Raw genomic sequence first — 21305 nt, 5'->3', positions numbered from 1 at the left:
TCTCGTTCTTAAGTAGAATTCTTAGTAACCGCCATTTTCTGCGTTTGACTCAAAAGCACGTTGTGCTAGCTGATAATATTCAATGTCTATTTACTTTTGATTTTGCTTAGTATTGAGAAATTTAGTTAATTAAAGGAATCTATTTAATTTTTATTTGTTTTTAGAGGGTGTTAAGTTTTAATTTGGATCCAACTGTGGTATTTCACTTTCCTTGAGTATTTAGCCTTGGCGAACCGGTAACTTTACTATCAACTTAATCGTTTCAATAAATGAATTCATGAAAACAATGTCGCCAAGATAAAACTCTTATATACTTAATGAGTATTTCATATAACGTAAAATGGATGATTACTGTCCATTTTGTATTAGCAAAGGCAAGAAAAGCAAAAGGATACCTTTTATGATCAATTATAAAGAAGCTGTGATCTTGTGCAGTGATTATGAGGTAAGCCAATCTAATTGACTTAAGTTGACTTTTTGGTTTTATGACTACAGGTCTATTTTGGATGCTTATTTAATTTAATTTAATTCATTAAGGTGGTGGGACAATGTAATAAAATCTTACAATAAATTTGCTGCTTAAGAGTAGTTAACTAGTAACTCTTATTGGTCATATAGTAGTCGGTGTTGATACAAACAGTTATATTCCATTTTTCGTATTGTGTTTCAAATTTTTTAATATCTTGCATGAAATCTATTGCACAATTCCATTCCTTTCACAAACCTTTCCTATTGTTATAAGTTGGTCTAGTTTTTTAATATAAGTTTATCATTGGATACTTGTGGGATCTGCTTCCTGACAATTTTTTTTTTTCCACTATAGTGTAACGACTTAGAAAATGAAAGGTATGAGTTGATAAATCTAAACCATATCAGACCAAATTTGAAAGAAAATCCTGATTCAAAAAAGTCTAAAAACAAATCTGAAACCTGTTCAACTAATATTTCTTCCCTTGACATTGATCTTGATGAGTTATTAAATGGATTGAGACCTTTTAACACCTCTGCAGCTTTGGACTTGGATGACTTTGATATTTTGGGGTTAAACAACTTGGTGACTGATGAAGCATTAAACATTTCTCAAGGTGAAAAAGTTTTGGAAGAAGGATTTAAGTACCCATTGTGGGAAAATGAAAACAATTTATGCTGGTTACACTCTTTGATGTGCGTGATCGTGCATAATAATTCTATTAGAAATTGTGTGTTTGGTAAAATTGGAGATGGTCCCCTTAAAAAACTGATTTCGGGATACGATGAGTGCGTTGCCTTGCTAAATTCTGAAAGAGCAAACATTTCGTTTATCAAGGCAACATTGAAATCATTAAGGAATGATCTCTTTCGGATAATAAAGCCAATTATGGGAGTTGATTTGGGTGAATGCGAAAATCCATGGTTTGCGTTGTGGGCATTATCAAAACTCTACGAAGAAATGGGCTCATTGTTTGATTACAACCATCATTGGGAAATATATTGTCCATCATGTGGCTTCAAAGAGAAAGAAAAGTAAGAATTTTTCTTAATTTAATTTGATTGTTTCAATATATTGACTTTTAATGTGCTTTTCATTGCAGTAAAAGAAAATTTTTCCTAACATTTCCGTCGATTTTAGATCATTTATCGCTACCAGCCAACGCATTCACGACGTTTCCATGTAGTCACTGTTCAAATTCAAGTGTAAAAAGGGTCTTAAAATTTGAAACTTATCCCACAGTGTTAGCCTTACAATTTGAAAAAGGAATTGCAGGTTCAAACATTTGTGATTATGACTTTGATATTGAAGGAGCTTCATATAAAGTTTCATCATTCATTCAATACACTACAAGCCCAAATCATTTCATTACCTGGATCAGGGATTTCACAAGTTTGTAACTTTTTTATATTGTCTATATTATAATAATTATAAATAATTTATTATTTGGTTTACTTTATATTATAGCTGAGAAATGGCTCCATTGCAATGATTTAAATCCAGTAGTTAGCAGTTTCAAAAAGCAAAAACTTGACATTAAAAACTCCGAAATTCATATATTATTTTGGGAGAAAACCAAACCTGTTGCGTTAAACAATAATTTGAATACGGTTCAAAGTGATAATGATAAGTGTACATCTAACATAAACTTTCATTCTCTTAATGATACCGAAGCTATCTGCAATAACTGGATAAATGAAGATTATACGAATGCCCAAATCTCTTATTTTTCTGATCATTCAAACTCCACAGCCTCGTTATCTGAAACGGCCACGTCATTCACTTCAACTGAAATTAAAACTAGTCAAAGTACACGGTGCTCCAAAAATTCAAAAAACTTTAACAAGCGAATGCCCAATGGAAATGTTTTCATGCAATGTAGAAAAAATGTCAAATCACAGACAAGAAATGGCAAAACCGCCCAAAGTATCTCTAGCTCTACAGCCAGTGAAGCGTCAAATGCGTCTGATGGTGACATCAGTATTGCGTCATCTAGTGAGTATAAATACATTAAAATTTTTGCACTTATATGAATTAACATATAATCTTTTTCATTAGCAAATGGTAGTGGCAGTTGGTCAGCATACCAAGCACATTCATCAAAAAAATCTAAATCTTTCCGGAAATCAGCCAAATCACCTCAAAAATTGTCCAAACCAATTAAAAAATCAGCTAAACCATCAAAATCACATCTCAAAAATGCCTTGAAAAAGGTACAAAAGACTAATTCTGACCAATCCCTATTAGACTCCATTAATTCATTATTGGATGAAACTAGTGTCTTTTTGAATAAGAATTTGAATTCTTAATTTGATCCTATGTTTAGATTTCATTTTCTAGAAACACAATAAATATGAATAAAACCAATTTATTTATTTTACAAAACAATTCATTTACATGATTTAAGTTATAACAAGATGTAAAGACTAGTCTCGTGTATACAAGGTATAAAAACAAACCTCATATAACTTACTCTTCACACAGGATACCTTTTACCCATAGCTTTGTACTGTTCAATTTGAAAAACTGTTAGAAAATGATCCCTCAGTTTAGGATACACGCTAAATTGATAGGCATCACGCCATATCACTTCTGCTTCGTAAGAAGAAGTTTGACATTCATTAGTTTCTATAATAGCATGGCCAAGTTCCGAAGAGATCTTGTTGACATATTCTGCAACCCGGTCTTTGGTCTCTTTATCAACCTAAAATATAAAAAATAAGCTCTCAATCTTATAAATATTTGCAAACTCAAATGTATTTAGGTTATTGAGAAAGTACGAGTCAACGAGTAAAATAAAAGTTACAGGCGCAATAAGAAATTTGAAGGTAAATATTGTAATTTTTTTATAACACTGATTGAGACCAGCTTCCCTCAACAGGCCTAGCAAAGAAGTACTTCCTAAGCCACACTTAAAATCTCAAATCAAAACCGTTATGCCATCTGTCAGGAACTTGTTTAAATAAACTATTAATGATAAATCGTTAAATTCAGCTGTAATTTAAGTTGCACAAACTAAATTTATAGTTAAATTTAACATTTTTGTAACTAATTATACAAGTTTTATAGATACTACATTGCACTAAAAAAAACTTCATGAAAAGGTCTCTTAGGTAGTAGATAATTCTATTGGGCCTTAAAGATAGTCTCGTAAAGTCTCTTTAACATTAATAAGTTCCTGTTAAAAGCTAATATACATACTTCTGGCATAACACTTTCTCGGTTAGGTTTTAGAGTAATGAAAATTAGACTGTTATCATTTGGACATGAGAGGCAGTCAATCTCCGTCAGAGAGAAAGTTTGTTCTTGTTTATCATCCTCTTTATTTATTACGCAAAGAACCTAGTAAATTTCAGAAACCTGGTCATTTAAGTAATTAAGGAATATTTACACATATTGACTAACTTGGGAAGTTAAAACCAACACATCTGAGGCCCGATGTCCAGAAGATGTAACGTGTGTAGCATCCAAAAAAAATAAAGCTTCACTGCCAAGTGCCCCCCTCAAAATCTTCCACGAATACTTTATATTAGTATTAGTTCGAGCCCCCAAATTTGAACTGATTGGCAAGTACCGTGGACTTGGTTGAATTTTCCAACCAACTCCGTGTAATAGCCCTATAAAAAGCACAAAACTGTTAATTGTTAACAAAAACAAAAGGCGTATTTGATAAAATCACCTTGTCCAGTTTGAGAAATTAACTCGGCAGCACCACCAATTGGTTTGACCACCATGCCGACCAGTCCTTTACTGGCACCCTCCACTATCCCAGTTGCTGCTTTTAGAACAAAAGTCGCACCAGACGATGAAGCAACATTATCTGAGATGACTGCTTGAAGTGGTTGGTCAATTAAACCTGCCACTGCCCCTAAGAGTTACAGAGAACAATAAGAATGACTTACACGAGTTTAAGAGTTTTTGAAAAGGGGTCATACCTAGTAAACTGACTCCAAAGCCACTTAAACCTTGAATAAGCCCACTAGTTAAGCCATCAACACTCTTCCTTCTCATTAGTTTCTGCCTTTTGAGATGCTCCTTGTCCAAAGACAATTTATCCATATTTTTTGAAATGCTACTAGCCATGTTAGTGACGGATATAACAGCACCTAAAAATTCCATACACATTTTCAGATTGTAACAAATTTAAACTCAACTGTTTAAATTTATACCTGACGATATTTGTTTGAAGAAAGAAACAGTTCCATGAGACATTCCAGTTAAAAACGCCCAAGGACCCTGAAGAATTCCTCTGTAGGGTAGTAAAACCATGTCCGAAACACCACTACTTAAAGCTCTAGCCAACCCAGCTGGGTTTCCAAGCAGATCTAGAGAGCCAACAACCCAACCTGCACGTAATAGAGCTCCTGTTAGGTAATGAACAGTTAATCGTTGCCCAAGCTCATAACTAGATGTGAAGAGATATTTATTTTGAAAAGCTTTGAATGAAAGTGGAGAATGATCAATTGCTAAAAAGAGCTTCAACGACGCATGTAAACTGACTAGAACTATCAAAGGTTTTATTTCCAACTGAATGATGGGCAGTGGTTGAGAAAGAGACACTGCTAAAGCGAGTATTGTTTTGGGAATCTTTGTTCCTTTGGAAATCAGCATTGTCAGTGGAGAGTTATAATTGTAAAATTCCGTTTTTGCCAAAAGCTGCAACATGTGATAATAAAGAGTATCTTCAAGATGCAGGGCTACTGGTTTCACTTCAGCACTCAATTTATCTATCACCATTGAAGAACCAAATGTGTGTTTGGAATCTATTTGTGCCAGAGTTAGGTGCATGGTGATAAAAGAAGTTTCGGTACATTTTGCTATGTAATTAAGAGTGGATATATCTTTTGCAATAGATAGGACCACAGTCTTTTGATTTTCAGGAAGGAGTAAAACGTTAAACTCGTAATCCGTATTACTATCTAAACCATGAGCTAGCTGGTTATCAATTTGTAGACTTCCAATGCACAATGTTAATGCTTGCTTCGTAACACTGTAGCTAGAAATTCTGCTGGGGGAGCTTTCTGTTGGTCTCAGCAAGAAACAAAGTCTGTCAATAGATATCCTTAGCAATTCGCGCGAATCATGAGGCTCAGAAACATCGTCGCATAGTATTCCGCAAACGTGGTTTGCTAGAACTGACACAAATATGACTGGTGTTTTCTTGTTCGAGGATGATTTTTGTAGCTCGGTATGAAATGCCTGTTTAGGCGATGGTGATTCAGTTCCGGAAGGTTCTTTGGTTTGTTTGGGAATTTGTTTAACTTCATGTGTTTGTCTGACTGGCTTGCAAGGGCTGCTGCCAATTCTGCTTCTGATTTCTTTCGCCGACACTTCAACTCTACAAAAATTGTTTCAAATCTCTAATGAACACTTGCTCAAATCTGATCAAAGATCATTAACATGGAAACCAACCTATTCACAGACTCCAAAAATATGTGCATAGTATGACCGACTTTCTCCTTGTGCACGCGAACATCTCCAACATCAGGTATATGCACAAAATGGTCAACTTCTTCAGAAACATCAATTGGTGGGCACCAGGAATAGGAATTTTGGTCTATTCTCTCTAGTTTGTCCAATTTACGCTTAGATAGGTGAAGAGTTGGTAGTTTGTTTAGCATCACTGGAAATGAACTATCAATCAACGGAAAAGTATAATATGACACTTCTCCAGCACATATCTTCGGTGGGGGTGAGAATCCATTAGTTTCCTCCAAAATGTTGACTAAAAGAATTATCTTTATGAAAGATTAGGTCTTTATCAAAGAAAAGAAAAACACTTTGATACCTTGACCAACTGTTGAGCTATTGTCTAAACTTTGGCCGTATTGCAAGTCGTGATTGGTGTAGTTATGAAGACACAAGTATGGGCTTGGGTCATTCTTGATAATGATATAAAGACAATCAGATTTCCAGTGAAAGGTTAGAACGAAAGGAAGCGAAATTCCTTTCCCATTGAAAATTGACACAGTTCGCCTAAAGCTAGAAACTTGACTAAGAGAAGAAACTGGTACATCATTGCTGAAAGAGTTTGGTTCATCTTTCATTGAAAAGCGGAGACAATAATTGAAAGTTTGACATTCATCTAAAGGTTTATCACAATCCCAGAGCAACAGTGGGGTAGCTTCATCGACTTTAGGTATAAGTTCCAAGGATTGATCATTGTGTTTGGAAGCTGATGGAGGCTGACAAGAAATGACAATTTTAAATTATAACAACAATTAGGCCACAGGAAAAAAAACTTACAGCTTCCACTGAAATGTAATTAACAAGATTCAAGTAATTTAAGGAGCAGTTGGAAATAAACATCCGTGGTCTGAGTGAAATAATGTACACTTTCTCCCTTGTATCAATATCGATCAGAAGAGCGCATTTCTGTTGTACAATTTTAAACTTTCAAAATGGATTTCAAAATAATCATACATTTTTCAAATCTCACCTTTTTTAGTAAAGGAATCCATACAGTTATTTGGAAAACTTTATTAGGTTTTAAAATGAGATCTTGACTGTACTTTGGTTCCTCATCGTCACTCGCACTTTCATCGATTCTCATATCCCTCGAAAAGTAAATTTGCGCATCAAGTTCCAAACCAATTGCAAAGGAAGATAAAAGTAGAGGAGGTGTTATAACACCGTTCTTTGGCAGAAACCATTCATGACCATCCGGATCTCTCAGAAAAAGATCAGTTTCAGTTCGGTTGACCATTAAAGCCCATGGTTTTATGTCCACTAACATCGTATTAACATTCGCCCATGGCTTATAAAAGCTCACCTTTCAAATAAAATTTTATCTTAATACTTAAGAAAGATATAGAAACGGCCTTGGCATTACATTTAAAACTGTATTTGGAACTTCGGATGTGTTTGGAGAAACTGTTGGTGGTTCGTAGTGTAAAAGAATATTTCTCTTTAAGAGCCTCTTCAGTTCACTAAAAGTATGTTGCCTCAATCACTGTCAATCAATAATTTTTAATTTGCGTTGAATATCAGACAAACCTTTCCTTATCACGATCATCGTAAGGCCAATGGTAGGGTTCAAGCGGGAGCCAATTAAAACAAATTTCCTCAGCCGAATCATTCTTATCATCCACATTTTCCTCGATCAAGTTTTCTAAATCTTTTGGCTCTGCAAGTTCAATTGCTGGGTTGGAAGTGTCCATTCCAGCTGCTAGTTGCAAAAGTAACCGCACATTGTCCACTTGAGAATTTCCAGTCACTTGACTGAGCACTATGTCTGACGATATTTGATAATCCTTTCCTCGTCCTTCAATTTCAATAACTTCTTTCAATATGGTTTCGGTTGTTGGTTTTTCAATGTGTGCTAGAACTGGCGTTGAAAGGTGGTTTCGAAGTATATACAATGGAGCTAAGACAACCTTGAAAAAATTTCAAGTTAATTTTCAATTCCTTATCTTCATTTTTTTTTACCTACAATATAGACAGTGACATAAGGTAGAATTTCCCGAGTCAAAACATGGCACCAAATTTTAAGAGTCTTGTGACCAGGAACCTTTAAAAAAAATAAAATTTACAATTGCTATAAGTACTGACCATTTTATTTATATGCTAGTTTATTAAAATTGATGATACATTTAATAAAAACAATGGTATTTACAACGACCAAAACTTACGTAGATCATTGAGAATACCATTGTTTTTATTGAATCTGCCAATTTAATAAAATAACTTTGTATCATCAGCTTTCAAAAAATTACAAAGCAACGAATGTATAATAAGAATCTTAAGCTTCTTAATTTGATGTTAAGAAGTTTCACAATGACAGATTTGATATTATGGTTATCTAACACTAGGGGTCAATATGACATAGTTATGAAAAATAACGCAGATGGACATAAAAATAATAATCAGCTAGGCTAATACCCTAAGTCATCAAGCGACTTTTAAAGCCATTAATTCAGGTGACTGGGTTACAATGCGTGGGAGGGTGGTGGCAACCCCTTCATGCCACGCGAGCCAACAGCTCCCTACACTAACTATTACCGTTAACCTCGACAAGTTTTTTTGGAAGGGGAAACCAGTGGGGAGAGAACTTGAAAACTATACGCATAAGGAGTTGTTCAGTGTTTTCACCCAGTGCCACAAGCTGGGATCAAACCCGGCTCCTCTTGCTGCGAGGCAAGAGTGCTAACCACTCGGCCACCCCACAGTCGATCAATCATAGGCAAATTTATTTATATACTTACTTCAATAAGTTGTTTACAGAGTTGTTTCCTTGTTAGCAAAACATTTTCAGACCAAGGAGCTTCAACTTCCTGTTGACGTAATTGAACATTAACTACTGGACTACCATTTGAATGCAACAAGAATGCTGGAAGTGAAGAGTAGGGCTTCAAACAAGAGGGAGATTGTGGCAAACGACAGTCTGACGACTGATTATTTGGAGTAGCTCTTTGGTTGAACAGCCTGACGTCCAAAGGAAAATCTAGTCGACTAGACACCACTATTTGTCCAGTTATAATCACCTAGGTGTATCACCATCAATATTTTAGAGAGATCAAGAACTTATTTAGGTTAATAACAACCAATTTACAATAAGTATTTCCTAGGGCTAGCTGAAATTCTGTTTCAATTTTAAACCAAGACCATTTGTGGGGGTTTTTGTCTTAAAACATTTGTTCTTGATGAGATAATTGAGAATCTACCAAATGTAACAACTATTTTGCTATTATTATTATTAAAATATTAAACGTTGTATTATTACTAATACCATAAGTGTATTATATTGTTACATAAGTGTGACACTTGCTATTTATTCGCATTGCAAATGTTTTACTGAGACCGACTGCATTACGGGCTTCATCACTGTTTTACGTCCGCTTGCTCCCACGTCACACGTAGCCTTTGACAGCGCCTCAATAGGGGGAGATTTTCTTCTTGTGATGAAGTCACTTCGTTATTAGCTCTCAGTAAAATATTCCCCAAAGTGACAAACTTATGAAACATTATTATAGACTTATGCTAATACTAGATGGTTTTATACAATTGAAAAAAAATTACATTGGAATGAGTATTTTAGGTAGTGGATCATGTTAGGGGACCTAGAAGGTAGACTAGACACATGTATTCTCAGCTGATTAGTATTATTATAGTATTATTATTAGTACCCTAAATTGGTTCTTGACAAAATATGTTGACAACTTCAAGATATAGCAATTTTACAAACCCGTCTTTGAATATTGTTTAGTTTCTCGATTTTGAGGACTAGAGTTAAACTTTGTCCTTTTGATTCCATGACCCGCACTTTAACTCCCTCAGAGTCAATACTGAAAGGCTCACACCATTTCCAGTGCATACTCTCCAGACAAACCCTTAGCATCTATTATAAATTTTGTGCATTAGATGACCGATGAGTTATGACCACACTTAAAAAATTATGTACTTGTTGAAATTTGTGGCTTCGCCAGCTATAGGCATGTAAATGATTACTAGCTAATAGAATGGACTCTTCTGTCGAAACCTATTTCATCAAAGTTATTAAAATGATAAATCTGTATTTGACAAACATTTCTATAGATTCAGGCATTTACTTGTCCAAAACGAATGTTTTCATTGGTATTGTTGCATATAACGTAATAATTAGGAATAATCTGCTTGTCCTTCAAATACTGATTCTGTGGGGGAAAAAAGTTACAATAAATTATAGCTACATCTAATTTAAAAAAATGTTACGTCAAGAATTTGATTCCATGTTTGTATTGACATATTTATAGTGTGAATTGCGGACTGTCCAAGACGAATATAACACGGATGAATATTTAACTCTGTTTCAATAATGTCTCTCTGAAAATGCAGTGTTTTTTAATTTACTCCGTAAAACTAAAATTCAAACAAGTTTTTGAACCTTTTTATGATGTTGGGTGAAAAGTATTTGCCCTTGGAAATCAACTGGATCAGCAAATGGCTGAAGAGTTAAATTCCTATAATCAATTAGTTCACATCCAATACTGCAATTTATCTGTTAAAGAAAAACCTTTTTTTATTGCATATTCAAATAAACCAAGGTTTGAAACAGAAATTATCATTTACATCTATAACTTGCTTATTTAACCATTGGCTGTAGGCTACTCTTCCGCTGTCAATATTTAATATCATAAATTCTTGATCCTGGACTATTTGATCATCCAGTTGAAATGGAAATAATGAATCAGGCGGATTTCCCATTTTAAAATGATTGCAAAAGGTTATCTGAGCCATATCAATATCGATGGAAGCTATGGTATTCGGAATGTAAAAAGGGTCGAATAAAGAATCAACCCTCATGCAGGCAGCCAATACATTTGGCAACACAGGAAGATGCTCAGTTTCTGGACTAAATAAAAATGATTTAACGAAAAACTGAATGTTGAAGTTGTCAAAGCCAAATTCTTACTTTTCAGATTTTAAAGTAACTCTCCAGATATCAGTGCAAGCAACTTCGTGGACAGTGTCAATGGCAACAAATGGAAGATCGAGATTTTGAGAACAGCTTTCTACTAGTTTGAAGTGTTGATAATTTATGAAACTGTGTTTTTGATCATCCCAGTATTGAAGAGTACAGTTAATTTCCTCAGAAGCTCTTTCATTTTGGTCTTCATTTTCTTCAGCCTCTTCTAATGGTTTTAAAGGGACAGGATAAACATCAATTTTGGTAATAACACGAGGCTGTGAGTAACGCCATGTCATTGTTCCTAATTTTTCATCAGCGTCTTTGCCAAAAACCACTTCCCCTGGTTCAGGTAACTGACCATAGCCATCTATTTTTTTAAGAACAAATAAAACAATATTTTTTGTTAATAGTATGATCATATGTAACATACTTATAAGTATGCCTTAATGAACGTTTTAGAAGAAAAATGGTAGTTAGGACAATGCCACATCATAACTGCATATGACAAGTCAAGTTTATCTTGCCAAGAAATTCAATTAACCTTCAACCTATTTTATTTCCAATTTGCTTATTAAAGTTAAATACATCTTAACCTTTTCAGTCCACAGTTCTCATTGAATATTTTCTATGGAGATGTTATACAGAGGCATACTTATGAGTAACTATGTTATATACCCCAATCATGAACAAATTTGAATGATCCATTCCTGATATCATCATTTGTTTTAATTTGGTGGGTAGATTTCTTTCTTGCATTTGTACTAGATCTACGTTTGGAAGTACACGTATTGGCTTCGGGAGATTTATTGGATTCAATCTGAAAATAATAAAAATAATTCATATATCTGGAAAATCTATAAACCTTTAGGCAAAAATTATTATTTGTACTTCAGATAAGTTGGTCCAAAAACTATAAAATGATTTCAAAGCAATCATTTGTTTGGGTGCTATTGTGGCATAAAGAGGTCCACAATGAAGATGTACCCTTACTAGGGGAGATTCCAAATCCTGTTCATTCCAATTAGGCCACAACTGCTTACAAACCAAGGATAAAGTCAGAGGTCCTATAATATGACGGTTGTGACTACTGCAGCTGTTTATCTTCAGTTGGAAGTCTTGAATTTTAAAATCTGTATTCCATGTTTTACCATATTTGTCAACAATTAGTTCGCTGTCAGTTTTGAAGCCATTCACAGAGAAAATTAACTGTTGTTCTACTAAATTTGGCGGTCCTTCCAAAATTAATACTAGTTGTATTGTTGACATGGATATTTTCTTAATAATTCCAAACATTGGTTTCATGCAATCTTCTGGAGGGTTATTTGATACATTGGGATCTTCTTCTGTGGCGAAGAGCGTCTTTGCACTTGAAATTACCGCATTAAGTTGATCCCATCGATTTACACTGAAATGCTGTAGGGAAGGTCTTTCCATGTTTAAACTTATTTCAGCTAATACAAAAAGAACAAAATTATTTTAAAGTTATTTTGTTCAGTTCTTTGACTTTCGATGCTCATTACCAGGTTTTATTAAGAAATCTTTAATCATTATTGTTATTAATGATGGAGGAATCCCTGTTTTAGGATTGGTATCTCCAGGTTTCGTTTCAAACCATGGTATTGGAAAGTGGCTTGATAAGGGGCAATATACTGGTCCCATAACTGTTGGAACGGTAATCAATTATTATTAGTTGATAATAAAATGAGTGATGTTATAATTACCATCTATGAAATAATTGTGTCTTCCACTTTTGACACCAAGATCAAAACAAGAAATTTGCAATTTCTGACTTTCTGCTCTCCAAGAAATGAAGGTATGTGGTTGGGAGAAAATAAGATATAAAAATGGATGAATTTTTATAAACTTTTTGCTCGAAAATTCTTTTGATTCTGCGTTTTTGGCATCAAGCTCTGTTTGGAATCTTTGTGGACAACTTGAACTGGAATCATTTGAACCTTCATATCCATCTTCTGAGCTATCCCCAGTACAATTTGCTGATTTTTTTCTCATCCTTGATAAAACTGAAGATTGAACTACAGTTCTTTCGGGACTCGATTCATTTGATGGAACTTCTGGTTTCGAAATCTTTTTGTTGCAACGTGGTGTTTTCTTTTTTTTCCCATTAGAAAGTCTATCTTCTTGGAGTGGCGAGAGCTGCTGAAGAGTCATTTTGTTGGAGTTTGTTTTGTTTCTTCTGTGTATTTTCCTTTTGCTTTGGCACATTGTTTTCATTTTTTGTGTCAGATCAGTTTCATGTAGAAATATCATAACTCCAACTTTATTAGCCGTTAATAAAACTTCAACTGGCACATGTTTATTGCACACATTGCTGTCAGTCAACATGGAGTCTGTCAAGACAGAGGCAAAAGCTAAATCAACCACTTCACTTTCAATGCCACTATCTTTTATAGCGAGACCACTAGCATTAAGTTGCGATCCTGATAAGGGTGTTTGAACATTGATGGCAAAGACGGAACTTCCTCTTATTAAATTATCTTTCAAAATATCAGTAATCAAACGTAACTGTTGAAAACTGAAATAAATATCCACGTCTGTAACGGCATTTATTTCCAAAGAATGACCGCAAACAATCACATCCTGAGTACAATTTTTGCTAGTTGCACAAATAATAGCCGGTGCTGCGACAATTCGAAGATCAAAGGCCATAACGATAGGCTGTAAAAGTACAGCTTGGTCCTCGTCACCCTCAGTAAATGCAATACCACGTTTATTCCACTCAGCAGCAGGGTTCTGGCCTAATATTAAAGAGGATGGCATGCTTGACAGTGGAGCAAATTGAGAAATCTTGCTGGTCTCTCTAATATTTTTCCAAGAAGCTAGAGAAAGATTTTAGAAAGCTATAATCTCACAAATTACCAGTGTTATTAGAAAAGTGTACTCCTACCTCCAGTCAAACTAATCTTTGTCAAATCCAATTGGTACTGTCTATCTTCCACCAAGGAGCCAGGAACACCCAAAGTTCCAGCCTTTTCAGCAGTTTTATAGAAAGAATCATTTATCAAAATTCTGGAAAGCATATTTTCCGCCTGAGGCACTAAGAGAATTTTCCCAATTTGCACCATGCAAACATCAATCAGTCGAGATTGAGCTTCTTCGGTGGCACTTGGTAAGAAACAGCGCATACCACCCATTTGTAAATAAATGAGAGGTAGATTTTGCACATTCATACTATAGCTCAGGCTATCAGAAGTCTTTAAAGAAGGCGTCACTGGTCGAAAAGACAGTAGGGAATTATTCGATAATGTTCTTATAGGTGATAAAATTTCAGTCACTGAAAACAGAAGAGGAACCCAAAGCACCAAATCAAATTGGTCCAGCTTTACATCAAATTCACTTATATATTTTGGCTTATTCTAGGAAAAAAAATAAATAAAATAAATACAAAATATTCTACAATGAAAAATAAGTACCTCCAGAGCTTCGTTAACATTCTCTTTTGATGAACTCTTGGAATCTAACGGTAAATCTTTCAATTTCTTTGCCCAAAATTTTTCCACACTAGAATTTAAAACCCTGGTATACGTTAATGACAAAAAGGAAGCAGTCTTCTGGCTACTGCTCAGTCTTTCATATGAATGCCAATTACTGGCTAAGTGCGATGGTATGGTCATATTCCGGGTTAACTTATCACCTCCACATAAAACTACACCTTCGAAAGGACTTGGTTTCCACTGTTCAGAGTTAGGACTGTAATACAGAGACCTTTATAAAAATTTATATAAATATTTTCATATTTTTTTAACCTTTTTTGAAAACTACTAATAGTAAAAAGTGTAACTTTGGCTTTTCCTTTAATGAATACATCCTGAATATCCAAAGAAGCTGTCACCTCTTCTGCTTCTAGTTGAAGCCAAATTTCTAGAAAATGTTGTAAAATATAGTCAAACTTTAAAAGTTTAAAGTAGAAAATATCTTACCATCCATTTCTTTTGAGAATAAACTGATTCCAAGTTTTGGTAACGTACACTGAAGCCACATAGTTAGTTTGATAGCAGAAGCTTGGCATACATCTACTGCAGTAAGGTACTCTGATACTGGAGACAAAGCCATTTCTTTTCGAGCCTCTTCCACTTGCGCATTTTCAAAAGTTGTTGGTAATACCAGCCAACTATTTTTTTTAGTTGCTAATTGTAAACCAGAAAAGGTGTTGATAGTTTGATGCATGCAGTTTAACGCTTCATCTATCACGAAAGTTACTACTACAACTTGATCTTTAGTAACAGAAAAAAATAAAGATTCCAAGTCCAAATGAATGCAGAAAGATAGTTGTGAGATTGAATCCGTTATAGCCAATGTTAATGAAGCATTAACAGGCTTTAGGAGATATTGCGTATCATTTCCGTTTAACCCAATTGTAGAAATGTTGAAGTCCGAAAACTTTAAAGTCCATGGAAACTTAATTGAATCTTGAAAAACCACTTAATATTAATAGATATTTTTAAAATATTTGCAATAACAGTAAAATTACAATACCATCAGGTTTTTCTACTTTGTAAGGAATATCAGGTTCAGCAACAAAGCCATTTCCCTGACTAGTTACTTTTAATTTTGGTGTGGTAATAATTAAAGCTGAGATTTGTTGCCCTGATTTTAGGTACTCCTTCCAGTGACTTAAAACATTGTTATACATTGCAGAGTTCTGCAGCCACGTTGTTGTTGGGCAAATCACACATCCATTCTGAATTCCAATCTAAAAAAAAAATATGCTTTATTAAATTTTTAAACGAAAAAACCCAAAATTAAACTTACCTGAATAGTTGCCTGTTTCAAAATATGGAACCAGGCGATTAAACTAGCAGGGAAATTTATTTCGCCGGGGCTCTTTTTGTTGGCATTACCACCTAGAGTATTTGCAGACACTGTCCTCCCCAAAGAGTACGTACTGGACATTTCATTAGAATGAGAACTTGCCGCTGAACTTAATGCTTAGAAGGAAGAAGAGGTCAATAAGAATTAAGCCACAAATATTTAATGTATTACAATGAATGATGGGTTCAGGACATGGAGCGTCAACAAATATATCATCCAATGACATTTCTAGCCAGGACAAAATTTCGGGTTCGAAATTGAGTACGAACCCTTGAAGTTTAAACACTACAATGGTAGGTTCTAATGAAGTATTGGTTTTTCCATCATTATCTTTTGGCAATTGTAGTGTTAAAAAAATAAATGGTAGAGGGTCAATTTCTAGAGCTACAGAAGAACTATAGTCAAAATTGGTATTTGATGGAACCATCGCAACACTCGTATCTTCAGGAGCATTGAATAATGTGGTTCTTAAGCCTGAAATTTTTTTTTAAATTTTTGTAAAATTTTGTTTCCAGACAATGATAATAACTTAAGAAATTCACCTTCATTGTCCAGCATCATTTTAATAGATCTAACGGTTCCGTGATACGCCAGTGTTTTTTGGGTTTCAACTGTATGGAGGTTGAGATTACAAAGGTTAAAAGATGCCAAAGCCCGACCTGTAAATTTGGGGGGAAATTAAGTAACTATATTTGCGTAAAAAAATTAGACGCATTTACCCACTTTTGTTTCCAATATCTGCTAACAAAGTTGACACTAAATTATTATCAAAGGGAGCGTCTTGGTACCAGGACACGCATAAACAACCTAAATACATGGCTTGAGATTTAGACGTTTGAAACGTCCATTGATCAATTTCAAAAAATAACTCAGAGAATAAGAATGACGGTTGATTTTGCCATAGTTGAGGGAAAGGTATCGATTTTCTATAAGCTGCTAGACTAAAAGGTGGTACAATTGCAATAGGTAATCGAGGTTTAGCGTGTAACAACAGTTCTAAATTAAATATCTGTAAGGTATAAGAATTTATTAAGATACTGAATAAAGAAGAAATCAGTTTTGAAATTTTTAGACCTTAGCATTAGTGTGACTAAAGCAATGTTGAATAAACTCTGCAGGAACCGTGTCACCCATGCTCGATGATATAGCATTCATTCTTTGGGAATAAAAAGCATCAGACTGTTGAATTTCAATCAATGACGCACTTAAAAGAAGTGGAACTTTTGGAAATGCTTCTTTCTAGTTTTGGGGACATATTTATATTAAATTGTAGTAAAAAGGTATTATCATAAGTAACAGTATTTATAAGTATGACACTTCTTATTCACCCAACTAATTTTTTTTTTATAATAGTATGTTTCACCAATGAACAAGCCTCTTCGCTAGTTGTTCCTAGTCTTTAGCTAAAAACTGTTGGGTCTTTTACAGAGCAATCAAGGCTTACGGATTATAGAAATGGTTTTAAAAGTTATCAGGAAGTTCACTTTTGCAAAATGATGATGAATAATCCTATTCTTCTAGTATTTAGTTTTTTCTTGGATTTGAGATTAGTAATTCTATCTAACCTGACAATAATTTTGAACACAATAAGAGTAGGGAATTACTTATTGATTGTCAGGCTATCATTAATCAAAATCATTAATTGCCATGCTTACAATTTTTGTGTTACTTATGGAATTATTAATATATTACCAGAAGCTTTTGACTCTTTTGTTTCTTCAATTGTTTATCTTTGTTGGACATTGCTAAGCACGGATGGTCAGCCATTTGTATTCTAATCAGAGGTTGATGCCAGAGAATATGGTAATTCCGTGTTGGGACAAATTCTAATAAAGCTAGTACATCATCTTCAGTGGGATTACTGTACTTTCCAGAATTAACTGCAAAAGAAATATAGAAATTATTTTACTAATATCTCTGTGTTTTTATTTAGCTCATTTGAATTTACTTTGTTGGTAAGAATAATACGGAGCATAATCGTGATCCATTCCACAATTATAAATATAGTTTATTAAATGCACAAAACTGCTCGACACATTAATGCAAGCTTTCCCAACAACCATTCTACAAAGTGAACGTTCGTGAAAGTTGCTTTTCTCCAAAAATGAAGCAGTCATATCTGACATTTTATCTTTAAATAAAAATACTATTAAATTCTATTGCTAAGTAGTTTTTATAGGTTTCATAAATAATATAATATAAGTAAGACAAAATAATTTGGAGAGCGATTGTCATAGAACTATTACCAAATTGGAAGTTTGATGGCCTCAAGCTTGGCTTGGCAGGCTTTCTCTTTACAAAAAAAAATACGAGTTAGCATGCATTTTGGTTTCCATATTTGAAAATAACTACTTTCAGCTATGGAACAAATAAGAAGTCTCATACTTAGTTATATTATGTTACTTATGGACATATTAAATATAAATTTACCACTCCATTCTGGTGGTATCTCTAAATCATATAGAAAATCAAAGGCGAATGACGGGTAACGTTCATTCATAACAGCTTCTGTTAAATAAGACAAATGTTTCTCCCAATCAACTATGATGTCTTGACTGTTATTGGAGCAGTTTTCTGATGATAATGGATCAAATAACGAAGCTGTTAAGAAGCTATAGGTATGTCCATCACCCGGCATAACTCCAGATTGAAAATATACTTTATCCTGGAATACTTATGTAATAAATACTAAATTGTAAAGTGATTCTAGCGTAATATATTTATACATTTTCTTGGGTTTTACATCCACCACATATACACGAATCCAGGTTGGTCACTTCAGCGGCTGTAACTCCTAACTGAGAATTAACAAAACGATTTCCCTGTAGCGTTAGACACACAGATGTTCCATAAAGTCTAGCAAGAGCGATACTACGAAATGCTAGTTTGGAAGATTGCATGGCTGTTTCACTGGCCTATTTTAGAAAGTACAAAATTATTTAATTACTTTACCATCCCAAAAAGGTATTAAAAATAAAGTACACCTACTTTAAAAACTAAACTGGTCCTTTCAACTAGGAAACGAAACTGGAATATATGATTAGCTAGTGATCTTTGATAGTTTCCTCTCTCGCCTTCTTCACTGTTTTCATCCCAAATAGGGAGGATTTGGGGAACGTAGGACCAAGCCCACGAACCCCATCCTGCCGGTCCTGTGTCCAAAATATTGTCTTCGTCATGTGCTGTAACACAAGAAAAAGACTAAGCAAAAAACCTTTAAGAAATCTACAAACATGGTTTACATTTATCTTCTCTGTCACAAGATGAATCTATGGGCTTGTTTTGAAAATTAATTTCACCGGATATCAAAGCTAAACATAACTGAATTAACCTAAATAACATCGGTAGCTGCTGGTCAGTAATTGAGAAGTCTAATTGTTCGCAGAATACACTGACACGTGTAGTAGTAGCCATTTTTGAATGAGGATTTTCATAAGCTGTGTATAAACGACACCAAGCAGAGCAGCGAAACAATAGAGGATCCTGATACACTTCAATTATGCCACTAGCATTCCGTTTATCTAAGCACATGGTCAAGTCAAGCATATTTATAACCCGTCGCAGAACTGGATTTTGCGTACTTAGTTCAGTAAAAGCTCTTTCCCAATTGTTATTTACATTATACATTTCAGCTGATTTAATATTTAATGACAAAACTATGTCATCTTCAACATATTTCAGTATCAAATTATTGCAGACTATGGAAATATTGTTTAAAATTTTATTGATGAAACCTTGAACATAACCTGGTGGGGCTTCCGGGGTTTCTGACTTCCTGTGTTTTTTACGTAAAGAGTCTGAATTGATTTTCTGGGATTTTCCTCCATCTGATTCAGACTCATCTTTTAATGTCAAAACACATTCGATTGTTTCAATGGTTATAACAATAGGTTCTGATCCTAGTTTGGTCCACGGAACGTGTATTCTTAATTCATGTATATGACCATTGGTGAATGTAAAGGGAAGGTGAAACTCATGTTCCAACACATCTAGCCGGAGATCGAGATTAGTGAATACCGCATCTCCACCCCATAGTGACAACTGTTAAAAAACATAATAAACTTATGTCATGCAAATGTATATGAAAATGGAAAAAACACACCTGGAAATCTTCAGATTTCAAGTTTTTAATATATTTGTCAACATAACCCAAAAGTAAGGGGGTGATATAAGATTCTAATTTAAACATTTTCTTAATTTGTTTACAAATATATTACGCAATATTTAAATACACTATACGAAACCAGCAAAGGATAGGCGGTAATAATGGTGCCGTGCTCCAAATGGCACCCAAAGGCATCAATGGAATTTCATATTACGGTTTTCCTCACTGACGTCAATCTGCCAGAACGAAAATTGGAAAAGTTCATTTTTGGCTACGGTAGAGAACGCGAAGATAGAAAAAGAATGTTGGACTAAATTAAAGAAACATAAGTTTAACTGTTATATGCCATTTCTACTAAGAAAATGACAAAGGGAGAATTATTTCAAAGAATGATACAAAGTAGAGATGTGTAATGGAACTATTAATTTCTAAACATTACCGTATTTCGCGTTCAACTTTTTTCATTCGTTTTTTGTAATGTTACCTTTCGGGCCGAATTGCGCAATTATGACAAGGCAGAATTATTCCAAATTGATATCATTAAATCTAGGTTGAATTGCCTATCGAATGATACACACTATAGACGTGTACATCCTAAATTACTTGAACTATTAATTTCTAAACATTATCCTATTTCACGTTTTACTTTTTTCATTCGTTTCCTTTAATGTCACTTTTCGGGCCGAATTGCGCAACACTGACAAGGTAGAATTATTTCATATTATTACCATTAAATCTAGGTTAAATTGCCTATCGAATGATACACACTATAGACGTGTACGTCCTAAATTACTTGAACTATTAATTTCTAAACATTATCCAATTTCGCGTTTTACTTTTTTCATAATGTCACCTTTCGGCTAAAACTGAGCACTCCACGTCAAATCAACCAGGCCCATACCAATCAAGTCACCGAATTTGATTAAATTTTCTGGGAAGGTGTAGTTATGCGTAAAACTAACCCCTGTACAGCAAGAGTGCTGAAAAAATTGTATCTTTACCACCAGTAAAATCGTTATACAAAATTACACCTACGTGATATTAACCGATCTTTAGATATCAATGCTCAAAAATGACAAAATTGTACTTGTCAAAACACTCGACTACTTGCAAGGTTATTTAAAAAAATCGTATCTTCAAAAATTCTTCGATTTCAGAGCTAAAATTTTGGTTTTCCTGCTCAAAAGGTCTATAATATAAGTGGTTAAATTTTAAACGAAATCGAAAATGGTGCCGTGGGAACTTTTCTTGAAATCGGGTGATTTGACATGGATTTACCCATTTGCACACCTCAAGTTCAAAGATATTGAATTATTTGGTTTCCAATCCATCTGCACGAGCTACCTAAAAATTTCGAATTGTACTAAAATTAAAGTTCGAATTCTTACTAAAAATAAATTTCGAATTCTTACTAAAAATAAATTTAGAATTCGTATTAAAAATAAATTTTGACTTCGTACTAAAAATAAATTTTGACTTATATGCACTGCGTTTATTATTTACACCCTGTATAT

At 34.1% G+C, this 21305-nt stretch overlaps 2 protein-coding genes across 4 annotated transcripts; one reads left to right on the top strand and one right to left on the bottom strand.

Annotated features, from left to right (window-relative positions):
- Positions 1 to 60: 60 nt before the first annotated feature.
- LOC149936502 (SUMO-specific isopeptidase USPL1-like) lies at positions 61 to 2846 on the top strand. Its single transcript, XM_090154218.1, has 5 exons — positions 61 to 445; positions 824 to 1503; positions 1572 to 1861; positions 1937 to 2464; positions 2528 to 2846. Exons 1-5 carry the CDS (start codon positions 341 to 343, stop codon positions 2776 to 2778), a joined length of 1854 nt encoding a protein of 617 aa, XP_090010344.1. The 5' UTR covers positions 61 to 340; the 3' UTR covers positions 2779 to 2846.
- Positions 2847 to 2944: 98 nt separating this feature from the next.
- Vps13B (vacuolar protein sorting 13B) lies at positions 2945 to 20000 on the bottom strand. 3 transcript variants are annotated; one of them, XM_090154214.1, is made up of 42 exons: positions 19789 to 20000; positions 18929 to 19727; positions 18675 to 18868; positions 18413 to 18601; positions 18117 to 18351; positions 17635 to 17817; positions 17379 to 17566; positions 16761 to 16925; positions 16410 to 16695; positions 16229 to 16345; positions 15858 to 16160; positions 15627 to 15802; positions 15351 to 15567; positions 14795 to 15283; positions 14621 to 14735; positions 14288 to 14579; positions 13762 to 14230; positions 12578 to 13693; positions 12377 to 12517; positions 11745 to 12307; positions 11532 to 11673; positions 10860 to 11223; positions 10517 to 10799; positions 10332 to 10445; positions 10160 to 10270; positions 10018 to 10101; positions 9870 to 9947; positions 9654 to 9806; positions 8674 to 8952; positions 7902 to 7979; positions 7466 to 7845; positions 7302 to 7398; positions 6909 to 7241; positions 6716 to 6844; positions 6258 to 6654; positions 5882 to 6194; positions 4639 to 5807; positions 4405 to 4575; positions 4149 to 4337; positions 3875 to 4086; positions 3671 to 3811; positions 2945 to 3173 (listed from the first exon to the last, which is right to left on the bottom strand). In XM_090154214.1, exons 1-42 carry the CDS (start codon positions 19873 to 19875, stop codon positions 2946 to 2948), a joined length of 11769 nt encoding a protein of 3922 aa, XP_090010340.1. In that variant the 5' UTR covers positions 19876 to 20000; the 3' UTR covers position 2945. The 3 variants fall into 3 exon arrangements, with proteins under 3 accessions (XP_090010340.1, XP_090010341.1, XP_090010343.1); XM_090154215.1 differs by having other exon boundaries at positions 14288 to 14564; XM_090154217.1 differs by lacking the exon at positions 10160 to 10270.
- Between the last annotated feature and the right edge of the window lie 1305 nt (positions 20001 to 21305).

The sequence above is a fragment of the Leiobunum rupestre genome, chromosome 7, assembly GCF_980474605.1.
Source record: "Leiobunum rupestre chromosome 7, qqLeiRupe1.1.hap1, whole genome shotgun sequence".
NCBI lineage: Eukaryota > Metazoa > Arthropoda > Arachnida > Opiliones > Sclerosomatidae > Leiobunum > Leiobunum rupestre.
This window is presented reverse-complemented; position numbering and strand designations above follow the sequence as displayed.